General features: G+C 47.6%; 1 protein-coding gene across 3 annotated transcripts in view; it reads left to right on the plus strand.

Annotated features, from left to right (window-relative positions):
• Positions 1 to 1,488: 1,488 nt before the first annotated feature.
• DTX1 (deltex E3 ubiquitin ligase 1) overlaps positions 1,489 to 20,630 on the plus strand; it is a 36,892-nt gene continuing 17,750 nt past the window's right edge. For 2 of the 3 annotated variants that reach the window (XM_088143231.1, XM_088143232.1), the window contains exons 1-3: positions 1,489 to 1,627; positions 1,919 to 3,072; positions 19,500 to 20,181. In XM_088143231.1, coding sequence (XP_087999357.1) covers positions 2,814 to 3,072; positions 19,500 to 20,181 — 941 coding nt within the window. In that variant the 5' untranslated portion in view covers positions 1,489 to 1,627; positions 1,919 to 2,813. Of the gene's footprint in view, positions 1,628 to 1,918; positions 3,073 to 18,900; positions 19,107 to 19,499; positions 20,182 to 20,630 lie in introns of those variants that run through there. The other variant, XM_088143233.1, reaches the window with a different exon arrangement.

The following is a 20,630-nucleotide window of genomic DNA, read 5'->3' on the forward strand; positions in this document are numbered from 1 at the left end:
GGTCTTTTCCCCTCTTTCTTGCGGTAGGTAGGGAAAAAACACGGAAGGGGGTGGGAAAGCTGAGTTGCAAAGATGCCTGCATCGTTGGCTGCAACGTTGTTGTGCCGTTGAGGCAGACCAACTGCAGCCATCAAAACCCCTCCGGAGAAGTGCCCATCCAAGTGCCCATCCGCTTCTCTTGACCAGAGCTTTGCACTTTTTCGCCTAAGCTATTTCTCAAGATCAGACCCTTGGCTTGCAGTGGGTTTTGTGCTTTGGTACTCTCTGGGGTGCGCACCCGTGATGGTGAGCATTCTGGGTCCATCGGGGGTAGCTCCAGAGCGGAGGATGCTTTTATGGAATAATAAATAATGCGGGGGTCAGAAGGAGCCCCACGACAAGATGGCAAAGATGGCTGTGGGGTTTGCTTGCCCAGGCGGGTTTCCTAGCTCGGGCATGGCCTGAACCTCGTCCATATTGACTCCGTCGTCTTCAGTGGGGCTTTCTTGCAGGTGAATCAGCCCCTTGGTTTAACAAGAGGGGACCTGGGGACACACCAGGTGTCATGGAACTACATCTTCCAGCATTCCTCACGGCTGTGCAGTCTCTCTGGGGTTGCAACATCTGGAGGGCCACAGGTTTCTTGCTCCTGCTAGCCCCCCCCCAAGGAATCTGGTTGGCCTGCTGGGTTAACCCTGGCTTTGCTGGACGGGGGTCTATTGAATAAAGCCTAACTGGCTTCAGGTGGAGCCCGAAGTAAGCTTGGTTTCTTCAAACGGGTCAGCAGGTACCTATGATCGTATAGACGCGTTTCAAAGAAGAGCAAGGGCCTTGGGGGTTGGTCGGCGCTACAGCAGATCGACAGGGCTGTCCCTCCGGAGGGATCCTCGATCCGATCCTGTTCGGACCCACCCTGGGGTTGATTGACGGGCTGGTCCGGTTCCTGGTGGCGCGTTCTGTGTATGCTCAGAGGTGAGCCTTACGCCGGATTCCCAGGGATCTGGGCTGGGTGACAAGCTGGCCTCGATCCATGCGGGGGACGTGGTGGCCGGGAAGTGGGGGGGGGGAGAGGGAGAGAGAGAGAGGAAAAAAGGGGGAGGAGAAAGGACGGGCGGCTGGTTCTCTGCGGTTTCCAGCCGCCTCCATGGGAGGGGCGAGGGATTCCCCCCTCCCCTCCACCGGTCCCCCCTCCCGCCCCCGCCAGCATTTAGCCTGCGCCATTCGAGCTCAGGGGCAGTGCGCGGTACGGTGGGGAGGGGTCGAGACCACCTGGGGACAGATGAAAGCGGGGGGGGGGCTGCTGTAGGACGAGCGCGACGCTCCTGCTCCTTTCTGAGCGGCCGGGAGGCGTCTCCCGCTCCCCGCCCGCCCCCTGCCACCTTCCCTCCCTCCCACCCTCCCCCGCCCTCCCTGGGCACCCTCGCTCTCAGCCTCCGAGGCGTTTTGACGTGTGCGCCCGGGCCGGGAGGAGGGGAGGGGTGGGGTGGGGTGGGAGAGGGCGATCCGGCGCCTCTGGGGGGCCGGGGCGCGCTCGGCAGCGCCCGGCGAGAGGGGGTCCCGCCTGCGATCCGGACGGTTCTCTCTTACTGCCCGCCCCCCCTCCTCGTCCCCCTCTTTTGTGTCCGGCTCTTGCACGCTCAGCAGCCAGGTAGGAGGCAGCAGGGGTGGGGGGTGGGGGGCTGGAGGGACGGTCTTTCTGGGTTTTTGGCTTTTCATCCCAACCGGGGAAGGAGTCAGACTGTGAACCCCAAAGGGAGGGATGCTACGGGGATGGGGGCGGGGGCGGCTGGGCCAGTGGGGGAAAGAGAGAGGGAGAGACGGAAAAGTGGGAAGAGAGATCGCAGCAGCCGGGCAGCGTCGGCGCCGCTGAATCCTGAGAAGCAGCTCCGCATATGGATCCCTCCTCATTCGGTTTTCTCCCCCCCCCCACCCCCGCCAGGCTTGCCCTCCAGCTCCTCCCCGCCTCCACATCAGGCTCCTCCACAGGAGCCAAACCAGGTTTGGGAACCGGTTTGCGCCAAACGAGGGTGACACAGTCTCGCCGCCGGCTGCTGCGCTGGAAGGAAGACGGTCCTTCGCCAAGGAGCGACATCTCCAGCCGGGGCTCCCCCCGCCGCGCTCTTCTGACCAGGGCGGAGAAGGAGGGGCCCCTCCCCGCCCCTCCCACGATCTCTGCCCCTCCGGACCGAAGCTGAACGACTGGTTGGAGACGGATCTCCCCTCTGAGACCTGGGGCTCCTCCGGGGGGCCCCGGGCGCCTGGATCTTGGCCTCTGCCATTCAAGATCATCCGGGCCAGAGCTGGGGGGCATCAAAGCTGAGCTGAAGAGTTGGGGAAAGAAGATTGCTGCTGGGAACCAGGGTTAGCAGCTGGAAAGGCGAGAACTCCGACCATTTCTCAGCAGAAGGAAAGGAAGGGAGGTCTCTGGTTCCTCTGAAAGCTGCCGCAGAAGATCCAGGCACCTGTTTTGCAGTCTTCTGACCCTCTTTGCTCCAGCTGCCTTTCTGGAATGGTGAACTTTGAGATTTCTTTGCTCTGCCAATCCTTCCCCTCCACCTGAAACTGACCAGGCCTGGAAAACTCACCTCCAGCTCGTTTCTCACCCAGGGCAGCTTTGCCCTCCCCCTAAAGCTCTCATGCCCAGCTTTATGCTTGCTTCCTTGCTGGGCACAGTCCCGGATCCGCAAAGGGAGGAGCTGCGGTCTGGACCCTAGGAAAGAAGGCACCTTCCAAGCACCTGAGAAACGGGGCGCTTCTCCTGAGCCGCCCTGGGGCTCCCCAAAGTGGTGGGAAGCCCCCCAGCCACCCATGCCTGGCCCAGAGAAGGTGGCAACATGGCACGGCCTGGTCCAGGGGTGCTGCTCTTCGCAAATGGGTTGGGGTTTCCCCCAAGCAATGTGGCCCGGGTTGTCGTGTGGGAATGGCTGAACGAACATAGCCGGTGGAGGCCCTACACGGCGGCCGTTTGTCACCACATTGAGAATGTCCTGAAGGAGGATGCCCGGGGCAGCGTCGTGCTCGGACAAGTCGATGCCCAGCTGTCGCCGTATATTATAGATTTACAGTCCATGCACCAATTCCGGCAGGATACAGGTAAGCCTAACTACAGCAGGGTTAGATGCCCAACTAGATGTTGGGCAGAATCAAGGGGAGGAATTCTTCCTTTTAACTTTCAATCATAATTGAAAGGATGTCTGTGTGGTGTTTTAGGAGTGAGAGGGAGAGAGAACCATACCTTTGGAAAAACAGGGCAGATTGGGAAAACAACCTGGAACCTCGTTCCCTGACTTGCTGGATTTCTACCTAGGAGGTATCCCTGTCATATTAGCTTTCTACCTGCAGGGAATGGGACATAGGAGGAAGCATTTGAATCACACTTCTCCAACCTGTGTCCCTTGGTGGACAGCTAGTGTCCTCCCTGGCTGCTCACCACATTCGTTAGAGCATTTCAGGGAGTCCAAACCCTCCAGCGAGATCCAGAGAGAGGATGACTGATTTAAACCGTCCACAGTCATCTTGGAGTTTGCAGTAGCTGGTCGGGAAAAGCGTTTTGGACAGTGTCTGGGCCGGGGCAAAGATTTGAGCGCAGGGCATAACCTGGGAAGAAATTGGGCTGATCGGTAAGGCAGGAGCTGAGATTCGTTTTGCCAGGTCAAGTTGATGCCCTCAAAGAATAGTGGGGATCATAATCATTGTAACGGTGTAATAATAATAATAATAATAATAATAATAAAGGTAATAGCAGTGGCGATGAGGATGTTCGTGTTAAGATATGAGGCTTAAACGCAGGAGATGCTGGAACGTTAAAGCTCGGCTGTGTACTCAGCAAGCAGCAGAAAATGCAGAGGCCTTCAGAATGATCCGGTGTGTCTTTTTCGCCATGCAAGCATCATTACGATGATTCCCTTCTCCTTCCATCCGCCCCCTCCCCTCCAAAAAGCATCCAGGTAGGCTTAGAGTTAAGGCAATATCTGGGAAGGCCCCCGTCCCCACCCCTCTGCTTTGCACCATAAAGAAGGCTGGAGCATTGCAGGGTGATAGCCAGCTCTGCAATCCTACACCCATGGATTGCAAAGGGCGACCGATCCCCTTTGCAGTTAATGCATTTAGAATGGCCACCTTTTAACTGGAGTTGTGTGTGCTGGTTTGGCGTGCTGTTCCCTCCTGTTTGTAACTACTGAGGATGTCACCAAAGGAAAAACAGGTCTGTTTTAAAAACAAAACAGTGTCTGCTGCAATTGACAGGAGGGTGTACCTCTGGAGTGGAAAATGATTCATTTAAGCTTCTAGATCTCATGAGGGCAGGGAGCGAATGACTGGGTTGAAAATGACAAGCCACCCTGGATTAAAGCAACAGGAATCGCTCTTTCGCAGTGAAATCCATTTTTTCTTAGCTCTGCTTCTTCTCAGCTTGAAAAATATATAGCTCGAGAAGGCTCGGGGGAGTAACGGAATTGTAAAGACGGGAGTCGCTCTGAGAACAGGCAGAGTACTTTCTCCCTACCGTTTGCAGAGGTAGGGGATGAAGATAAAAAGTTTCAGGCAGGGTCAAGCTCTTCCATCTTTTCTTGCATCCCTGCAGAGCTCGGCGTTATTGTGCTAAATCAGGACTGGCAAGAACCCAATCGAAACCTTTCTCCGTGAAGTTTCTGGAGCGACCTCGAGCGTGTTATTTTTGTCTAAGCTTAAACTACCTAGCAGGGTTGTTGTCAGGCTCCACTGAAAATAGTTTGCAGGGTGGGGAAATATCTATTGCTTTTGGGTCCACGGCAAAAAAGCTGGAGGGGCTGCACTGCAAATTGTATTTGCTCCCGGCTCTGCTTTTCTCCCTCTCGGCTCTTGTTTACGTTCGTCTTCTGGGTGAGACAGTCCAGAAGGACGGATGCAGGCTGTCTGCCTAACCTCAAGCAGGGGTGTGTGTGTGTGTGTGTGTGTGTGTGCGTGTGTGTGCGTGTGTTGATATCTTCAGCGGAAGATAGTTGGTTATTTTTAACAGAACTGAAAATGGCCTGATCAGCTGAGCTCGTGTTGCGTGTCAGCCTCCAAACCGTCACGCGTGGTGGATTCTGGACGTCCCTGGTTAGATCGCCCCAAATGAAAACCAACTCTTTGGGCTACCTTGATGGATGGCAGACAAGCCTACCTGTTCCAGAGGTTGGGACTACAGTCCCCATAGTCCTTCATGCTGACCACCAGGGGTTGCACGGGGAGAAGGTCCAAAAGTCAAGATGGCAGCTTGAAGCCCCGCCCTTTTTCACGCAACACACTTAAAGGTAGCTTTCCTTGCCCGGTGGTGGCTGCCATCTTGATGTTCTTGACCCCCGGCAGACAGCCAACAGCCATGCTAAAGTCCAAACATCTGGAGGGCATTTGGTTGCGTCTTCTTGAGGGGTTCACCTCTGTCATTATACAAGTGACACAAAACACATCACTAGGCTTGTGGGTGCGATGACGTCCTGATGCCCGGGATATCATCACAGCCTGTACAAAGGGCCTATGATGCTGAAGCCCCAAGGAGCCTAAAAGCTGTTACCAAATTGCCTGCGACTAGCAAATAATCACACAACAACCTTTGATTTGAATTCAGGGCATGCCTCCACGGAATCGAATGCTGGTTTTCTTCTGCCCAGCACGCCCTTCCCATTTCAGAACGATTCAGCATGATTCTTTTAAAAGCCAGGGGGGGGGCTTTGGACAACAAAGGTTCGCCTGCCCCTGTAGAAAGCCAGAGCTGGCTTAACTGTGGTTTATTCTATCCGCCACAATGGCTGCATCCCTAGGAGAGGTGAAACCCTGAACCAGGGCTTGCAAACTCTCCGTATGAACCCTGGTCTCAGTTTTGGCCCCAACCAAATCATTTTTGCAGGTCCCGAAAAAGGCATCCTGGTAGTTTCTGGCTGGGTGGAAGGGAACCATCATTGTCTCTCGCCTTCAGCGTTGTAGGGCATCCTTAAGCCTAGGAGTCCGCCCCCCCCCCCCCACTTCCCCAGATAGGCTTCTGTCTTCAACTGGGGCTTTCTGGAGGGCAGATGTGATGTATGGTCCAAGAGCTGGGCAGGTATTGTCCCTCCCAGCCCGATCTGAAGAAAGAAGAGCTGCATTTATTCCTAGGAGGGCGCGGTAGAGCCACACGGTCTTCTTCCCCCTGAGCTTTTAAAATGCAGGGGGGTCACGCCAATTCTCCCTCGGTGACTCAGGTTCCCGGGGAAAACACTGGGCCTTCAAAACAGCTCCTGTCTGGTTGCCTTTGAGTTTTGCCTGTGGCTCCCCAGGGTATCTGAATTACATTGCCTCACTAAAAGTCTCCCCGCAGAGGTCCCCCGGTCCCCTCCCTTGAGTGTGTGTGCTTGTATGTGTGCAACGATCTCCCTCTGCAGAAGGCGAATTGTTCCAAAACACCCTGGATGAGCTGAGTCTCTCTCACACCCAAGCTTTGGCTGGGCGGGTCTGATCGGAAAGGTTTAATCAGCCACGGAGCTTTGCAAATCCTCCATGGCTCCCAAGCATCTCTCGGGGGGGGGGGGGGGGAGAAGAAGCGATTTGCAATCGTGGTCCCAGATGGGGATCCCACGGTGTGTTCCACCAGAGAGGCACCCAAGGATTTTCTTATGTTATGTATCTAACTGTATTGAATTTTTTCAATACAAGAATAGGACCCCTGCAAACTAAAATATAGGGAAAAGGGAAAGAAGGCATGAAAAAACGAAAGGTGCAAAAAGAAAAGAAGTCCCACAAAAATAGAAAGGAAAGGAAAAGGATCAAGAGGGGGGCATCTAATCTCCTTTACAGCGGATATAAGTACAATTATAAATTGACCTCTCTCTCTAAAGTTACATCGTGACTCTGTTCTTTCTATCATCTATCCTACCTGATCATCAAAACCATAAACCCTAAGTTCATTTTTTCTTTTTCTTTTTACGCAAAAGTCCATAAGGGATTAAGCACGCAAGGATTTTCTGACCAACAATCGCAGTCTGCCTTTGATTGAAGGGCCATCCTTCGAGTGTGTCTGGGCACAAGGCAGAAATAAACTTGGTTTACATTTCAGTGTCCTTAAAATGAACACGGTTGCATGACGTTTAGATTAGTGCCCCATGCAGTTTAGATGATTTTCTCCTCTTGCATTAAAAACCACAGCAGCAACGTCTGAATGAGACTTGGGGAGGTAGTCAGGAACTTTGGGGTCAACGCTGACTGGGGCCTGTACTCAATCATGGTTTGTTGAAGAAGCCTTAGTTGGCTAGATTACAACCACTGAGGCCAAGCTAATCACCCAGTGGATTAACCGAGTGGGTTTAAAGACTTTTCTGCAGAGGAAATAGTATGTTAGTTTGTCTAAATATGAAGCAATCCCTGCTTAACTGTGATCAGTAGCTACTGAATGCTGGAGTACTATAATAACAGAGGTGTGAGACTCACCCTGGCTGGGAATTATAGGAGTTGCAGTCCATCAGAGGCAGAAGGTACCAACTTGGGGAAATCTGGTGTTAATAACAGCAGAGCGGCTTTGAAGTGAGGGATCTGGGTTCAAATGGACCGCGTGGCTTTCATCAAAGGGGACGTTTGAGGTGGCTGTAAAGCTAATAAAACATTTTGAATACCTTGATGATAAAGAACTAAAGTGTCACGCTAATTTTCAAAACTAAGCAAAGACAAAGGAGGTGTTTATTCATTCATAAAGGTTACATACATCCTGCATTTTCATATACGTGATATATACTGTAAGTAGTATTGTGTAATTAAATCATTGTGTATTTAACTTGAATTTTGCTACAATAGGCTCTGTTCTTGACTGTGGGTTGTCCGTAAACCAGGCCTTCTTAACCTGGGGACTGCCTGTATTTGATTATTCCATCTTATCTTTATTTTATTTTCTTTCACGTGGTCATAAGACCAAGCATAATAATTTATGAAATGCCATCCGACTCCCAGCACTGACCTAAGTTCAAATGAAGTTGGATCATTGGTGGGTTGTAGTTATTGTGGGAACACAATCATTGTTTTTATCTGCTTTGGGAACCAGCACTACTGAAGAAGCCATACTAGTTTGGGCAGAGAACATGACGCAAAGAGAAGAATTGTGTGTGGTTAATTTGGGTTTCAACAGAGGTGAATAACTTGGGTTTAGCGCGTTGGGTGAACTCAGCCATGAAATCTGAACATCACCAGTGACGGACTGCAATGTATTTTCTCCTAAAGAGTCTCCTAAAGGACTCCTAAAGACTAAAGAGTAGGTTTAATTAATTAATTAAATTAATTAATTAATTAATTCATTCATTCATTCGTTCGTTCGTTCGTTCGTTTGTTCATTCATTCATTCATTTTTTAGTTCATCTAGCCAGCTACTCCATGACCCACCTCCATGCATGGCAGTTGAAGCCCAGCTTATAGGGCGCACCCATTGGGGGAAAGATGGGGACAAAATTAGTTGATTTTCTCCCTCTGCCAGTTTATCAAGGACAGCCTGGAATTCAAAACCCAAGAATATTTGTAGCTCAGAAGCTTGTCTCTTCCTCTGATGAACAGTTGAAGATAAGAGGATCATCCTTCCCTGGATATGAAACCCTTTGATCTGTTCCACCAACACACGCAGCGTGTCTCCCGTCTTCCTCATTTCTACCTTCCCTGTTTGTTTGTTTTTTAATCATTATTCTTTGAAATGAAAAGTCATCCTCGTTTGTTCTGTCCTAGACTGTAATAGCTTTGAAACTGGCCACCTTTCAAGGAAAAAGAAAATACATTCAAAAGAAAATGCCAGGAGGGACAGTCCAGCTGCAAAGTTGGCATCGGGTGGCAGATTTGATCCAATCGGCGGGTGGATTCAGCAGAGACTGGGGGCCGCTTGCTTGCTGTAAGCAGCAACGATTTCTCTGTAAGCCCTTATTCCTTGGGCTTTGCCATTTAAACGTTTGACCCCCGTGACGCCCTGGAGCTTTCATTATTTATTTACCTGGTAACTTACTAAACTTGATTTACTGGCTTTTTTTGTTTAAACGGCATTGGTTTCCACCCGGTATTGTTTGAATCTTCGGCCTGCCGGTTTTCAACACCATCCGTCTTGGACTCCAGTTTGATTTTACACATCAACCTAAGCCATGTTTTTTTATTTTTAAATAAGCTTCAGTGGCCGGATGGTCATCAATTTAAGCCAGACCCCGCAGTTTACCCAGTTCAGTTTATTTTATTTTGGTCCTGGACCAGCTCCAAGTAAATGCAAGGATAAAACTTACTAAAACTTATATAAAACATACGATTCCAAAGAGAAAGTAGTGAAAGTAAACAATTGTACACAGAACTGTGATACGCACAAGGGTTGGAGTTAATAAGGCTTTATTAAGCCAGACCTAAAAGTTCCCAATCACGGGTAAATGAGGTGAGCAAATCCAATCATTGGACATTTAACTTTTGAAAATGTTATATTGTTTTCTTTGCTGCAGGTACAAAAGGGAAAGAATAAAATAAAACACATCACGGTGTGTATATAAAATACAAATGATGTTTAGATTTGGATTCTTTTTATCTGCCTTTCTTATTTTTATAAATAACTCAAGGCAGCAAACAGACCTCATACTCCTTCCTCCTCCTATTTTCCCCACAACAACAACGCTGTGAGGTGGGCTGGGCTGAGGGAGAGGGACTGGCCCAAAGTCACCCAGCCAGTTTTTCATGCCCAAGGCAGGACTAGAACTCACAGCCTCCTGCTTTCTAGCCCGGTGCCTTAACCGCTAGGCTCTCAAATAATACTAATTAAAATAATACTATCATCTCAATAATTTTATGGAGATAATAATATTTTAATATTCATGAAAATACCATTATCTCAAATAATACTAATTAAAAAGAGGATAAAGGGAAGGAATTCTTGTTTCTCGCCTTTCTTTCCTCTGTTTGTATAAAATAATAGAACGTCATGAAGTGTTTGTCTTGTTTTTGAACAAGAGATTCAGGCTAGACCACCCCGAATCACGTTGGTCAGTCCTTCCACTGTGTCGATAAAGGGTCAGTTCAAAAGCTAAAAGACAGCACGTTTCTTCGACCCAGGAATTTGGGATAATGGAAAGATAAAATAAGAGATGGGAGTTAGAACCAGGCGCAGCATCTTGAAGGGAAGCTGGGTGGAAATGTCCTTAAAAAACAAAACAGAACAGTCTGTTGGTTAACTCCAGTTTGCCATTCCTGGGCTGCGTTCACACAACCCAAGACTTAGCATTTGCACCCGGGGCTAAGGTTGGTGGGTGTTCATCGGCTTCGGTGTTGATTCTGTGCAGGATGCAAAGGGGTTCATTCAAGAACCAGGTAGGGTGCGTCATGTCAATGAGAGGGTTGCGCTGCCAAAGGACTATATGTTGGGATCTGTGCAAGAAGGAGACAGGGTGGAAACTCAGCCTCTTCTGCTCTCACGCGGGGGCCTGCCTGCTGTGGCGATCTGGTGCACGGAGGCTTCCAGCAACCACCCAAATGCTGCATTGCTTCCTGAGCCAATACTGCAGGAGCTGTTGGCATGCCTGCTTGAGGCTTGGATGAGATACCTGGGTCACCCAAGCAGGTGGCCAAGGGCTCTGTCGAAATGGAAAGCTCTTCTCAATCCTCTTCTGAGCTGGAACAAGCAAGGGAGAGAGAGTGAGTGAGTAAGAGAGAGAGAGAGAGAGAGAGAGAGAGAGAGGTTTTTCCTCTGCAATTTCATGGTACAGTTCCAGGATCCTCAAATTCAGGCTGAAATTCCAGGGGGTGAGAGTTTGTTGGGAAAGGAAGGGAAGGGAGATTCCAGTAGAGGTGAATATGTGTAGCTCGGGGTTGAACTGTGGCATCCTTGGGGTCCTCTGAGCTTGGTTCTTTTCCTGCCAACGTTTCATTACCCGGCTAGGTCACCTCTTCAGTGGTGTTGAAGGGAGATGAGAACAAACAGTCAAGAGAGAGAAGGTGACTCTACTGGATGTGGATCTCATAAACAGCAACTTGGCCCAGGTGGCCAGAAAGCTGGGGAGAAGCATTTCCACTCATTCAAAGAGATGATGATGATGAGGAAGATGACGAGCGTGATGTCTTGAGCCTTGATGAACTTACTGTGAAGGAGGGTGGAAATTCCTCTTGCTCTTCCCAAGATTCTTGGAAGGCAAATCACAAGCAATTTAGGGAAGCCAGTGTGATTTTTACTTCCTTCATCTTGCCTACCTGCATGATAGGGGTTTAGGACTAGTCGGAGGCCGATCCACGGAGCAGAACCACTTTGAAGCTCAGGAAGACCCTGGCTATGGTCGCCCAGCAAACCAAGTGGAGTTTGCTTAACAATGGTTTGTTGCAGAGATCATGATCATGATTAGCTGGGTTCCCACAACATGTGAAAGCAGAAACCGTCCTTTATGAACCACAGATGGGGTTCCCACAACATGCTAAGACCCAGGCTGGGTCTGTGTGCTTCACGTGGGACCCCAAACCAGCCAACCACGTTGCAACTTAGCATGGGATGAGCACATGGATAGCTGATCACTTTGGGTCACCATAAGCACAATCCACAGTTGGCTGGATTCGCCCAGCGCACGGCCAAAACCAACATGTGGAATTACAGGATCTCTTCACATGCTCTATGTACGTCAGATCGGTGGTTTGAAGCACCCCGTTGGAACCTATAAAGACTAGACATTGGTCCCCTCTTTTTCTTCTCCAGGAAAAGCAGTGATCTTTGAATCGAGCAGCCATCGCTGCTTTTTCTGCGTACGATTCACACCCGGTCACCCAGCTGTGAAGACAAGAGTCTCTCCTATAATTTTTGGCCATGGATCTTTCATATCCATCCTGGCCAATTTGGGTTCGAATGCTGCAGCCACGCAGAGGACCTCTCCTGCTTCCTATTCAGCCTTGACATGGAAGAAGGAGGTTGAATGAGGCAACCTGGCGTTATCCACAGCTGTCAGCTTCCCTAGGCCTTCTTCTTCCCAAGGAGAAAAGGAGCTGATTCAGCAAAAAGCTGGTGCCTAATTCAATCTCCTCCTTTCTGCTACACTGCTTAGAAGACAGTTGATTAATAGCCCTAATTACATCAATTAACCAGGCTGGACAAACAGGGATGAGAAAAAAGAGTTGTGTGTGTGTGGGGGGGGGGGTTGCACATGGAAATCTTTCTCCTGAGTTGTGTAAGGGGCAAAAACCGTGCAAGGCAGGATAAGGGGCAGATGTGCGATAAGATCAAAACTGTCACCGTCCTAAAGGATGGGGTTGAATTCCTCCGCGAGGCAGCTGCTAATGGTGAGAATTAGGTTTGGTTTTGGGGTGGTTCAGATTGATTCCAGAAATCAGTTTGATTCAAGCTTTCAAGACAATTTGGAGCATTGTTCTGATCCACGTGAAGTTGAAAGTAGGGAGAGCTGAAAGTAGAGAGGAACTAAGGTCTGAATCAGACCCAAATTGATTTGGTCCAGTTTGGAAACTTCACACAGAGAGGCAGAAAGGGTCAAGCTTGGTAAGAATTCATTTCCATGTGCTCGACTCGATTGAATTGCTTTGAATATTCAAACTTACAGATCCATTCAAGAATTTGCTCACCCTTGTCCGCTAAGCTAATTTTTGTTTTTCATTTCTACGGTGACACTTTTCTTTTGATGATTGTCACGGAAGAATGAGAGTATGTAAAGAGCAGAGCCCTATCCAGTTCAGTGCAGTGTTTGGGGACATCTAGAGGGGGGTCAAAAAAGTCAAAATGGCAGGTGGCAGCTGTGACTGTGCAGTCAAAACCTCACCATGTAAAAAAGAGGAGGCGTCTATCATACAATCATACACACACACAACCGCTGTGGATATCTGTGATGACCAAGCAGGAGATGAGAGCAATTTCAACATTCTGTGTCCATTCTGCAACTGGTAGAAGACATTACTGTATCATAGTCTCTTTGGTTTGGGTTTAACGTGTTGTGGAAACCTGGTCATCCTGGTTTGTAAACTGTGGCTTGGGGCCAAATACTTATTCCATAAATAATCTCACATCAGCAAAGCATAGCTTAGCATAGGGAGTGAACCCTACCCCAAATGGTTTACCCAACACGCTAGGGCTGAAATACGGTTCGCTGATATACAGTCAACGTGTCCTATGAATGCTGAGAAATTGTGGAGAGACTGGGAAGGAATAGAAAGGAGAGTAGACATAAACAAGACACTGAAGGGGAATTTGTTGAGAGCTTATCTCATAAACAGCAACTCGGCCCAGGTGCAGAGAAACCTAGGAGGAAGCCAAAACTCTGATGTTTTCCAACTAACCAAGTTTATTCAGCTTTTGTGAGCTGCAGTTCCCTTCATCAGATGCCTGGAGTGACTAAACCAGTGTTTCTCAACCTTGGCAGCTTTCAGATGTGTGGACTTCAACTCCCAGAATTCCCCAGCCAGCCTGGCTGGCTGGGGAATTCTGGGAGTTGAAGTCCACACATTTGAAAGCTGCCAAGGTTGAGAAACACTGGACTAAACTGATGTAGAGCATCAATTTAAAACTTATCAAGTTTAAACTACCAGACTTCTTCTGATTTGGGGCCACCATAGTCTAACCCGGCTCTCTTCCTCCAACATCTATGCTGAGAAGAAGCATTTCCAGCCATTCAGAGAGACTTGACCTTAATGAACTCACTAGAAACTAGGCTTAGAAATTCCTCGACAGTTTCCAAGATTCTGTATTTAACCCAAGATTAGCATTAAAGGCACCCCTCTGAAGTCTGTGTAGCTGGTGCTTCCTTGAACTTGGTCAGCTGTATGGAGTTGATATTTACTTATTTTATTTATTTATATTTCAAATTGGTCACTGCCCATCTCTGTCACTGTGAATGTGGTCTCCTTGGTTGGTTGTCAGCATGGTGTTTGAACCTTGGCAGTTGGGTTAATTCAATAAATCAGAGTTGAGTTAAGCAAAATTTAGCATGTGAGGTGAACTCAATCAGAGCAAATGGTCTGTTGCCAATGGAGAGAGGTTGGAGTGATCACTCTAATTGATTAATTGATTGATTATCTGCCATCAAGTCATTATCAGCTCTTAGCAACCATAGATAGATTTCTTTCTGTAACGATCTGTCCCTAACCTGATCTTTCAGGTCTTCTAATGGCAATTGATCAAATAGATCACTCTAATTGATTCCTTTAATTGATTCCACCCAGCTCTCCAGTTTTCCAGACAGGATTTTGCCTTTTCTCTTCTGGAGATGCCAAGAAAGCCACTATTTCATTCCCCCTGCCCCCAAACACCAAGAAAGCAGAAGATGTTTTGAAGAGTAAGCTTCTGGTTGATGATACTTGATTTGCTGAGTTACTGATTTAATAATATCCCAAATTGTTTGGGAGGAGGAAGAATCCACGATTAAGAAGTAGCTTAGAAATTATGGGATGTGTTTGTGGGACACCCTGAGTCATCAACCACATTTTAATTTTGCAGGTTGAGGAAACCCAACCCTAACCTTTATTTTATGGTTCATGGTGTCATGTAGACCTGGAAAATAGGTTACATGAGTCAAATCAGAAGGAACATATTGTGTTAACCAAGCTGTGGTAATCTTTATCATGAGGAAGGGAAACAGCAACCCTTGTGCTGGTGTTTGGGCTTTTCTCTCCTCTGACACAACAGGTGAGACAGTAGCAGCTCCTAGCTGTCTCTGGTTGAGCTGGAAAGCCAAGCAGGACAATCGTATGGGACGTTCCCAGAAAATCCTGAGCTTGTTCCTAGCCAAGGAAGTCAAAGAACATCTCCAAGGCAAAATAACAAATGTTCATGCTATTGCCAAAAATCCCTATATGGATATTTCCATGAAGTAGTCAAGAGACAGGCTTGATCCACAGGAGACTTTAACTGGCGTGTCCTTCACCAATGTTCTCCATACCTTTACTTTCCAGGGATTCCTGGAATATAAGAGGCTCTCCGCATCAGGCCGAAAATTCAAATATTGTATGATATGATGCTTCTGTGAACCTTGTTCTGGTTTGGGTGGTTATTATGTAGCTCTGTGTTTTCATCTGTGTTTTTGTAGCGCCTGGGGGAAAAAACTCCATCTTTGTTTGCCCTTCTCATTCAGTTGGATGCATGAGAATTTACTTTCAAATTCTCTCAAAGGCAAGGGAAAATTCCATGAAATGGGACGGGTATTTTTGGACTGACTTCATTCTGCTGTGGCCAGACGAGTTGTGCAAATATTTGGTTCCCTTCTGCTCAGGGAACCCCGGGGCATGCTGTTTTCCTAACCCTTTTCTATATTCCTTCATGGGAAATCCATCTATCATTCAGAAATTAATACATTTAAACCCCCTATAGTCTTTCTATCTTGGGGGTTTTGCTTTGGATAGACTGAGGTGTGGGTGAAATATCTGTGGGCAAGCGTGCAGTTGGATTTTCTGCTCTGGGCAGTTTTTAAAGCGCTTTGAGACCTCCTGAGAATCAGAAGGGAGAAAAATGCATTAAAAACCCTGGGGTGATAGGGTTGCTAATGAAGTTTTCTGCTGATCTGCAGCAACGTTGGTGGAAGGATGTCCCATTAAAAATCTCAATCAAGGGAGAGGATGGTAAAGCAGAGGCTATTGTTTTCGAAGCAGTTTTCATTACCCCAAACACCGAAAGCAACATGGCTTTAATTAATTACAATTAAAGAAGGACAGAAAGCAGGCAGATGAAAATGCCTCCCAGATCTTAACTGTTCACCATGTTTGGTCAGGCTGCATTCTTCATTTTAGGTCAGGTTGTACAACTGAGGAAAAAAAATAAGGTAAAGTTGCCAGATCATCTTTTCTGTAGAATGGTTAGAACAGGGTCAGGAAGCTGGTTGGGTGGAGTCAAAATGAAATCACAGGAAATCAAAATTTCTACCTCTTTTTACTGGGGGGCGGGGGGACAGTTGAGAATTGAGAACTTTTTGAGATTCTATTTGTTTTATTTTTTTCTTAGACGGAGTTGAATATTTTAGCAAACTGCAGTAGGCGTGCTAAAGCCAACAGAAGCTTAACATTTTTAATTCAGCCTTTATGACTTGCTGGTGGGGAATACTTTTGCCATCGATGTGGCCCAGCATTGGGCAAGAATGATATAAATCGATACTTTGATTAAAGTTTTCGATTTTTAAAATTTAGATTCATAATTTTCCCTTTTCTAGTTCCTGTATTTCTGGCAGGAGACGAGACTTTAGCCTTTATTTTCAGCTAAATAAAAGTGAAAAGAATTGCAGCCTGAAATTGCCACCCTTAGACAAAATGGGTTTGCCAGCCGCCTGGGGCCAAAAGATGCCAGGCAATGTATTAGTAGAAGGCTATCTTTCAGTTGATGTAGCAGATCTGCTTCCTTGAAACAGGTCAGTGTTTTTCAAACTTGGCCACTTTAAAAGAGGCACGGACTTCAACTCCCAGAATCCCCCAGCCAGCCATGCTGGCTGGGGAATTCTGGGAGTTGAAGTCCACATCTCTTAAAGTTGCCAAGATTGAGAAACACTGAGTTAGGTGGTTTGTAAAAGACGCCTCTATTCTGCCATGCTTTCAGAGTTTCTCACACAGGTTCTAGCACAATTTAATTATTTACTAATTTTTTAATCAAGTCAAAGCAACTGACGTGGCTCTGATTCCTATGTACACTCATTCAAGGGGTTAATGGGCATGAATGTTATTGCAGGAAATTTCAGAAAGTCTACCCCAATTGCGATGAATGCAGGACAACGCCCCCCCCCCCCCCCCAAATTTCAGGGCTTTACATAGAGTTTTTTTTTAAGAGGCAACTTCAAGAACCTGATATGAGGCAGATTCTCTGCACCCCTTATAATCTAGATCAGGGTTTCTCAACCTTGGCAACCTGAAGACGTGTGGACTTCAGCTCCCAGAATTCCCCAGCCAGCCTTGCTGGCTGGGGAATTCTGGGAGTTGAAGTCCACATGTCTTAAATTTGCTGAGGTTGAGAAACACTGTTCTACCGTCTAATCCATGAATAAGAAGCCAAGTGACTATTCCATTTTTATATCTTGCTTTGGTATTTTAACCCTTAAAGGTGAAAAAATAACCAACTCCCAATCTGTAACAAGGATTCTACGCTTGTCTGTCCACCTCATTAGATCTAATAAAGCAGGCACATTCTAGGGCCTGTCATTAAAATGATGTCACGTTGTGGGAACTTGGAGACATGACTTTTCCGTGGCTGCGTCTATCCTGTGGGACACACTCTCCCCGTGTCCACGTGGCTCTAACCCCATGATCATTTAGGAAAGCCCTTAAAATGTGGCCCATTCAACAGACCTTCGGGCACCATGATCTATGACACCGCATTGCTACTAGGATTTTATTCCTTGGTTCTTGATGTTCCTATTCTTCCCTGATAGTGTTCTATATATGTCTTGTTATTGATTGTTACAGTTTTCTACATGGGGTATTGTTTTAATAAAATTGTTTTAATAAAACAATACCTATATCACTCCAGTGAGTGAAGCAGCTTTTGAATTGGACAAATACACCCATCTCTTCCCAACTCTTGTTTGACCCGCCAGCTGATGCCCAAAGAACCAGAGAAGGAACAGCATCTTAAGGTGTCCATCATGGCTATTCTAACAGGCTTTTTCATATCGCTTGAAATTCAAGCATTCCTCAAATTTATCTTTCTTGCTATCAAGACTCCAGATTTAGCTCAAGAACATTCCTTGCTGGCTGGGGGATTCTGGGCGTTGAAGTCCACACGTCCTCAAGTTGCCAAGGTTGAGATCTCGATTCAGCCCTCGTTCTTGTAGCAGCTTCCCCCAGTCTTGCTGCTCGAGAGAGCTGCAAGTAGAAGCTGCAGGATGCTTGCCAAACCGTGCTGGCTGGAAACAAACACCACGGAACTGCTGGCGTGCTGCTGTTCCGCTTGACGAGCCCCCGGGGAGAGATGCATAGTTAACGTAACACTTCAAACATAATTATTGATTGCACGCGTAGCCCACTGGTCGGGCTGCACCATCAGCAAGCCGAGGGAGGGAGAGGAAGCAGTGCAAAAAGTGTGTGTGTGTGTGTGTGTGTGAGCAGGGTGCATCCTAAGCAATGGAGCAATGGAGCCCTTCGTTATCATCGGCACAAGTCCTAAAAAATGGGGGTGGGGGGGATTCACATTCCTTCCAAACAAGCCACCATGATAACTAATCCTACAGCCTCAGCTTTGCCTAGGTTTCGGGAACTGTCCTGGCAAGAACGGGTTTGCCAAGCCATCTTTTCACCTCTCCAAAGCACACCTGCCGGTCCTGCTGACTCGGATGCTCCAAGCGCTCTCTGGGCGTTGCTACAACAAACATTCATTGTGCCGGGTATCTTTCCATCCATGCTGGGCTCCGCCCTTTGTTTCCACTGCCTAGCCAGTTTGGACCAGAGTTTGGTTACTCACAGGACTTTGCCCTCTGGCCACTCAAACTGTCCAGCCCAGCCATAAGGTAGAACAATGCAAGCTTTCCTGTGGATGTTTCCACACAGCCCATAGTGGGAGGGAGGACAGCCCCCGTCTTCTGCTCAGATCTTCCTGCTGATGTCACCTTTTTGCTGATCGCTTTCCGTTTTGTGCTCCTCAAACCTCAGCAGATTCCATCAGGGGTCACCGTGGGAGAACTTTCCTTTCCTTTCCTTTCCTTTCCTTTCCTTTCCTTTCCTTTCCTTTCCTTTCCTTTCCTTTCCTTTCCTTTCCTTTCCTTTCCTTTCCTTTCCTTTCCTTTCCTTTCCTTTCCTCCCCTTCCCCTTCCCCTTCCCCTTCCCCTTCCCCTTCCCCTTCCCCTTCCCCTTTTCCTCCCTCCCTCCCTCCCTCCCTCCCTCTTTCTTTCTTTCTTTCTTTCTTTCTTTCTTTCTTTCTTTCTTTCTTTCTTTCTTTCTTTCTTTCTTTCTTTCTTTCTCAGAAGTCACTGTGGGACCATGCCCTTCCCTCCTTCCCTCCTTCCTTCCATCCATCAACCAACTGCAGCCTCACCCCCTTTTTACATGTAAAAAAGGAGCAGGCTTTCTATCACATGGGTGCGGACGCCATCTTGACTTTTTTGACACCCTCTTGCAGACCCTCCTGGAAAGAAATCTACCTTCCTGATGTTGAAGACTGGTTTCAAGATGTACCCATTTTTCAACTGCCTTTTTCTGAAAAAAGAGAGGAAGGAGCCATATATGGTCTAGATTTAGTAATTAGTTTCAGAGTTGAGTTGATCTTGTATTAACATTATGTGGATCCCTTTTTCTCTTATTTCCCTGTATGTGTAGTTTATTTTCAGCAATGCGTGTAGCTTTGTTATTGTAATATCACAGACTTCATCAGGGTGAACCCCACACTCCCTCGCACTGATGATGTTCCCTAGTTGGGTAATGAAATGCCTGCAAGCTCAGAGAGCACCAAGGACTCCATAGTTCAACCATGAGCTACAGATCTTCTCTTCTATCGGAACTATAATACGATGTAATAAATAAGGAAACCCTAGTAGCTGGTTGTCTTGCCTTTCCTTAAATTCTTCCAGCAATGTTTGATGCAACAATTTTACCTTTAGTTCCTCTGCCGTTTTAGTTCACCTCTTTGTGGTCTCACTCTCTTTCAGGGACAATGCGCCCCGTACGGAGGAATTTTTATGATCCTTCTTCTGCTCCTGGCAAAGGGGTAGTGTGGGAATGGGAGAATGACAACAACTCCTGGACACCGTATGACATGGACATCTGCATAACCATCCAGAATGCTTACGAGAAGCAACATCCATGGTTGGACCTCTCCTCGTTGGGGTTTTGCTACCTGATCTACTTCAACAGCATGTCTCAAGTGAACCGCCAGACGCAGAGGAAGCGCCGACTCCGTAGACGCATGGACTTAGCCTATCCACTCATCATGGGCTCCATCCCTAAGTCTCAATCATGGCCTGTGGGCACCAATTCTGGGCATCCTTGTTCGTGCCAGCAGTGTCTCCTGGTCAACAGCACTCGGGCAGCTTCTAATGCCATCTTGGCCTCCCAACGCCGGAAGGTTTATTCGGGCAACAGCAACGGGACGCTGGCTGTCCGTCAGAGCAATACGTTCAACGGGACGGCGTTGTGGTCTTTAGGTGCTGGGCAGGCAGGTGGCATGGTCAAGATGGAGCAGTCCCGTTCCGCCAACGGGATGCAAGCGACCACCTTCTCCCGAAGCCAGAGCGCACCCAACAATACTCAACTGCCAGGTCAGAATAACCTGAACCGGCCCGGGACGCAGCGCGGAGCCATCCTCAGTAACAGAGCTTCTATCCCACCAGGGTAAGTATTGGAGACCTTGCGCTCCTTTCCAGTTGGGCTTCCTCAAAGCATCCAGGTCAACTTGTCAGGGATGAAGATAAACAGGATCTTCCCCAAGAGGCATATCTGGTAAAACATTTAATTAAATCAATTAAGTTTATGTTCATTGAATTGCATTCATCAAATCAATGATTTAATACATTGATTTATTCGTTTATTAATGGATGTTTGACGGGTGCCCTGGTTTGGGGCCCTCCCAGCAGTGGTGTCAGGCCAATTCCAGAAAAGAAGAATCTTATTACGGACTTTGTGGATCCAACCAATCCGGGTTTATATATCTTAATTTATATAATATATATATATATGTGTGTGTGTGTGTGTGTGTACACTGTGTATATATATATATATATATATGTGTGTGTGTGTGTGTGTGTGTACACTGTGTATATATATATATATATATATGTGTG

Source organism: Python bivittatus, unplaced genomic scaffold (genome assembly GCF_059951505.1).
Source record: "Python bivittatus isolate LINGU-HERP-01145 unplaced genomic scaffold, Pbiv_v1 ctg000280_np1212, whole genome shotgun sequence".
Taxonomy (NCBI): Eukaryota; Metazoa; Chordata; class Lepidosauria; order Squamata; family Pythonidae; genus Python; species Python bivittatus.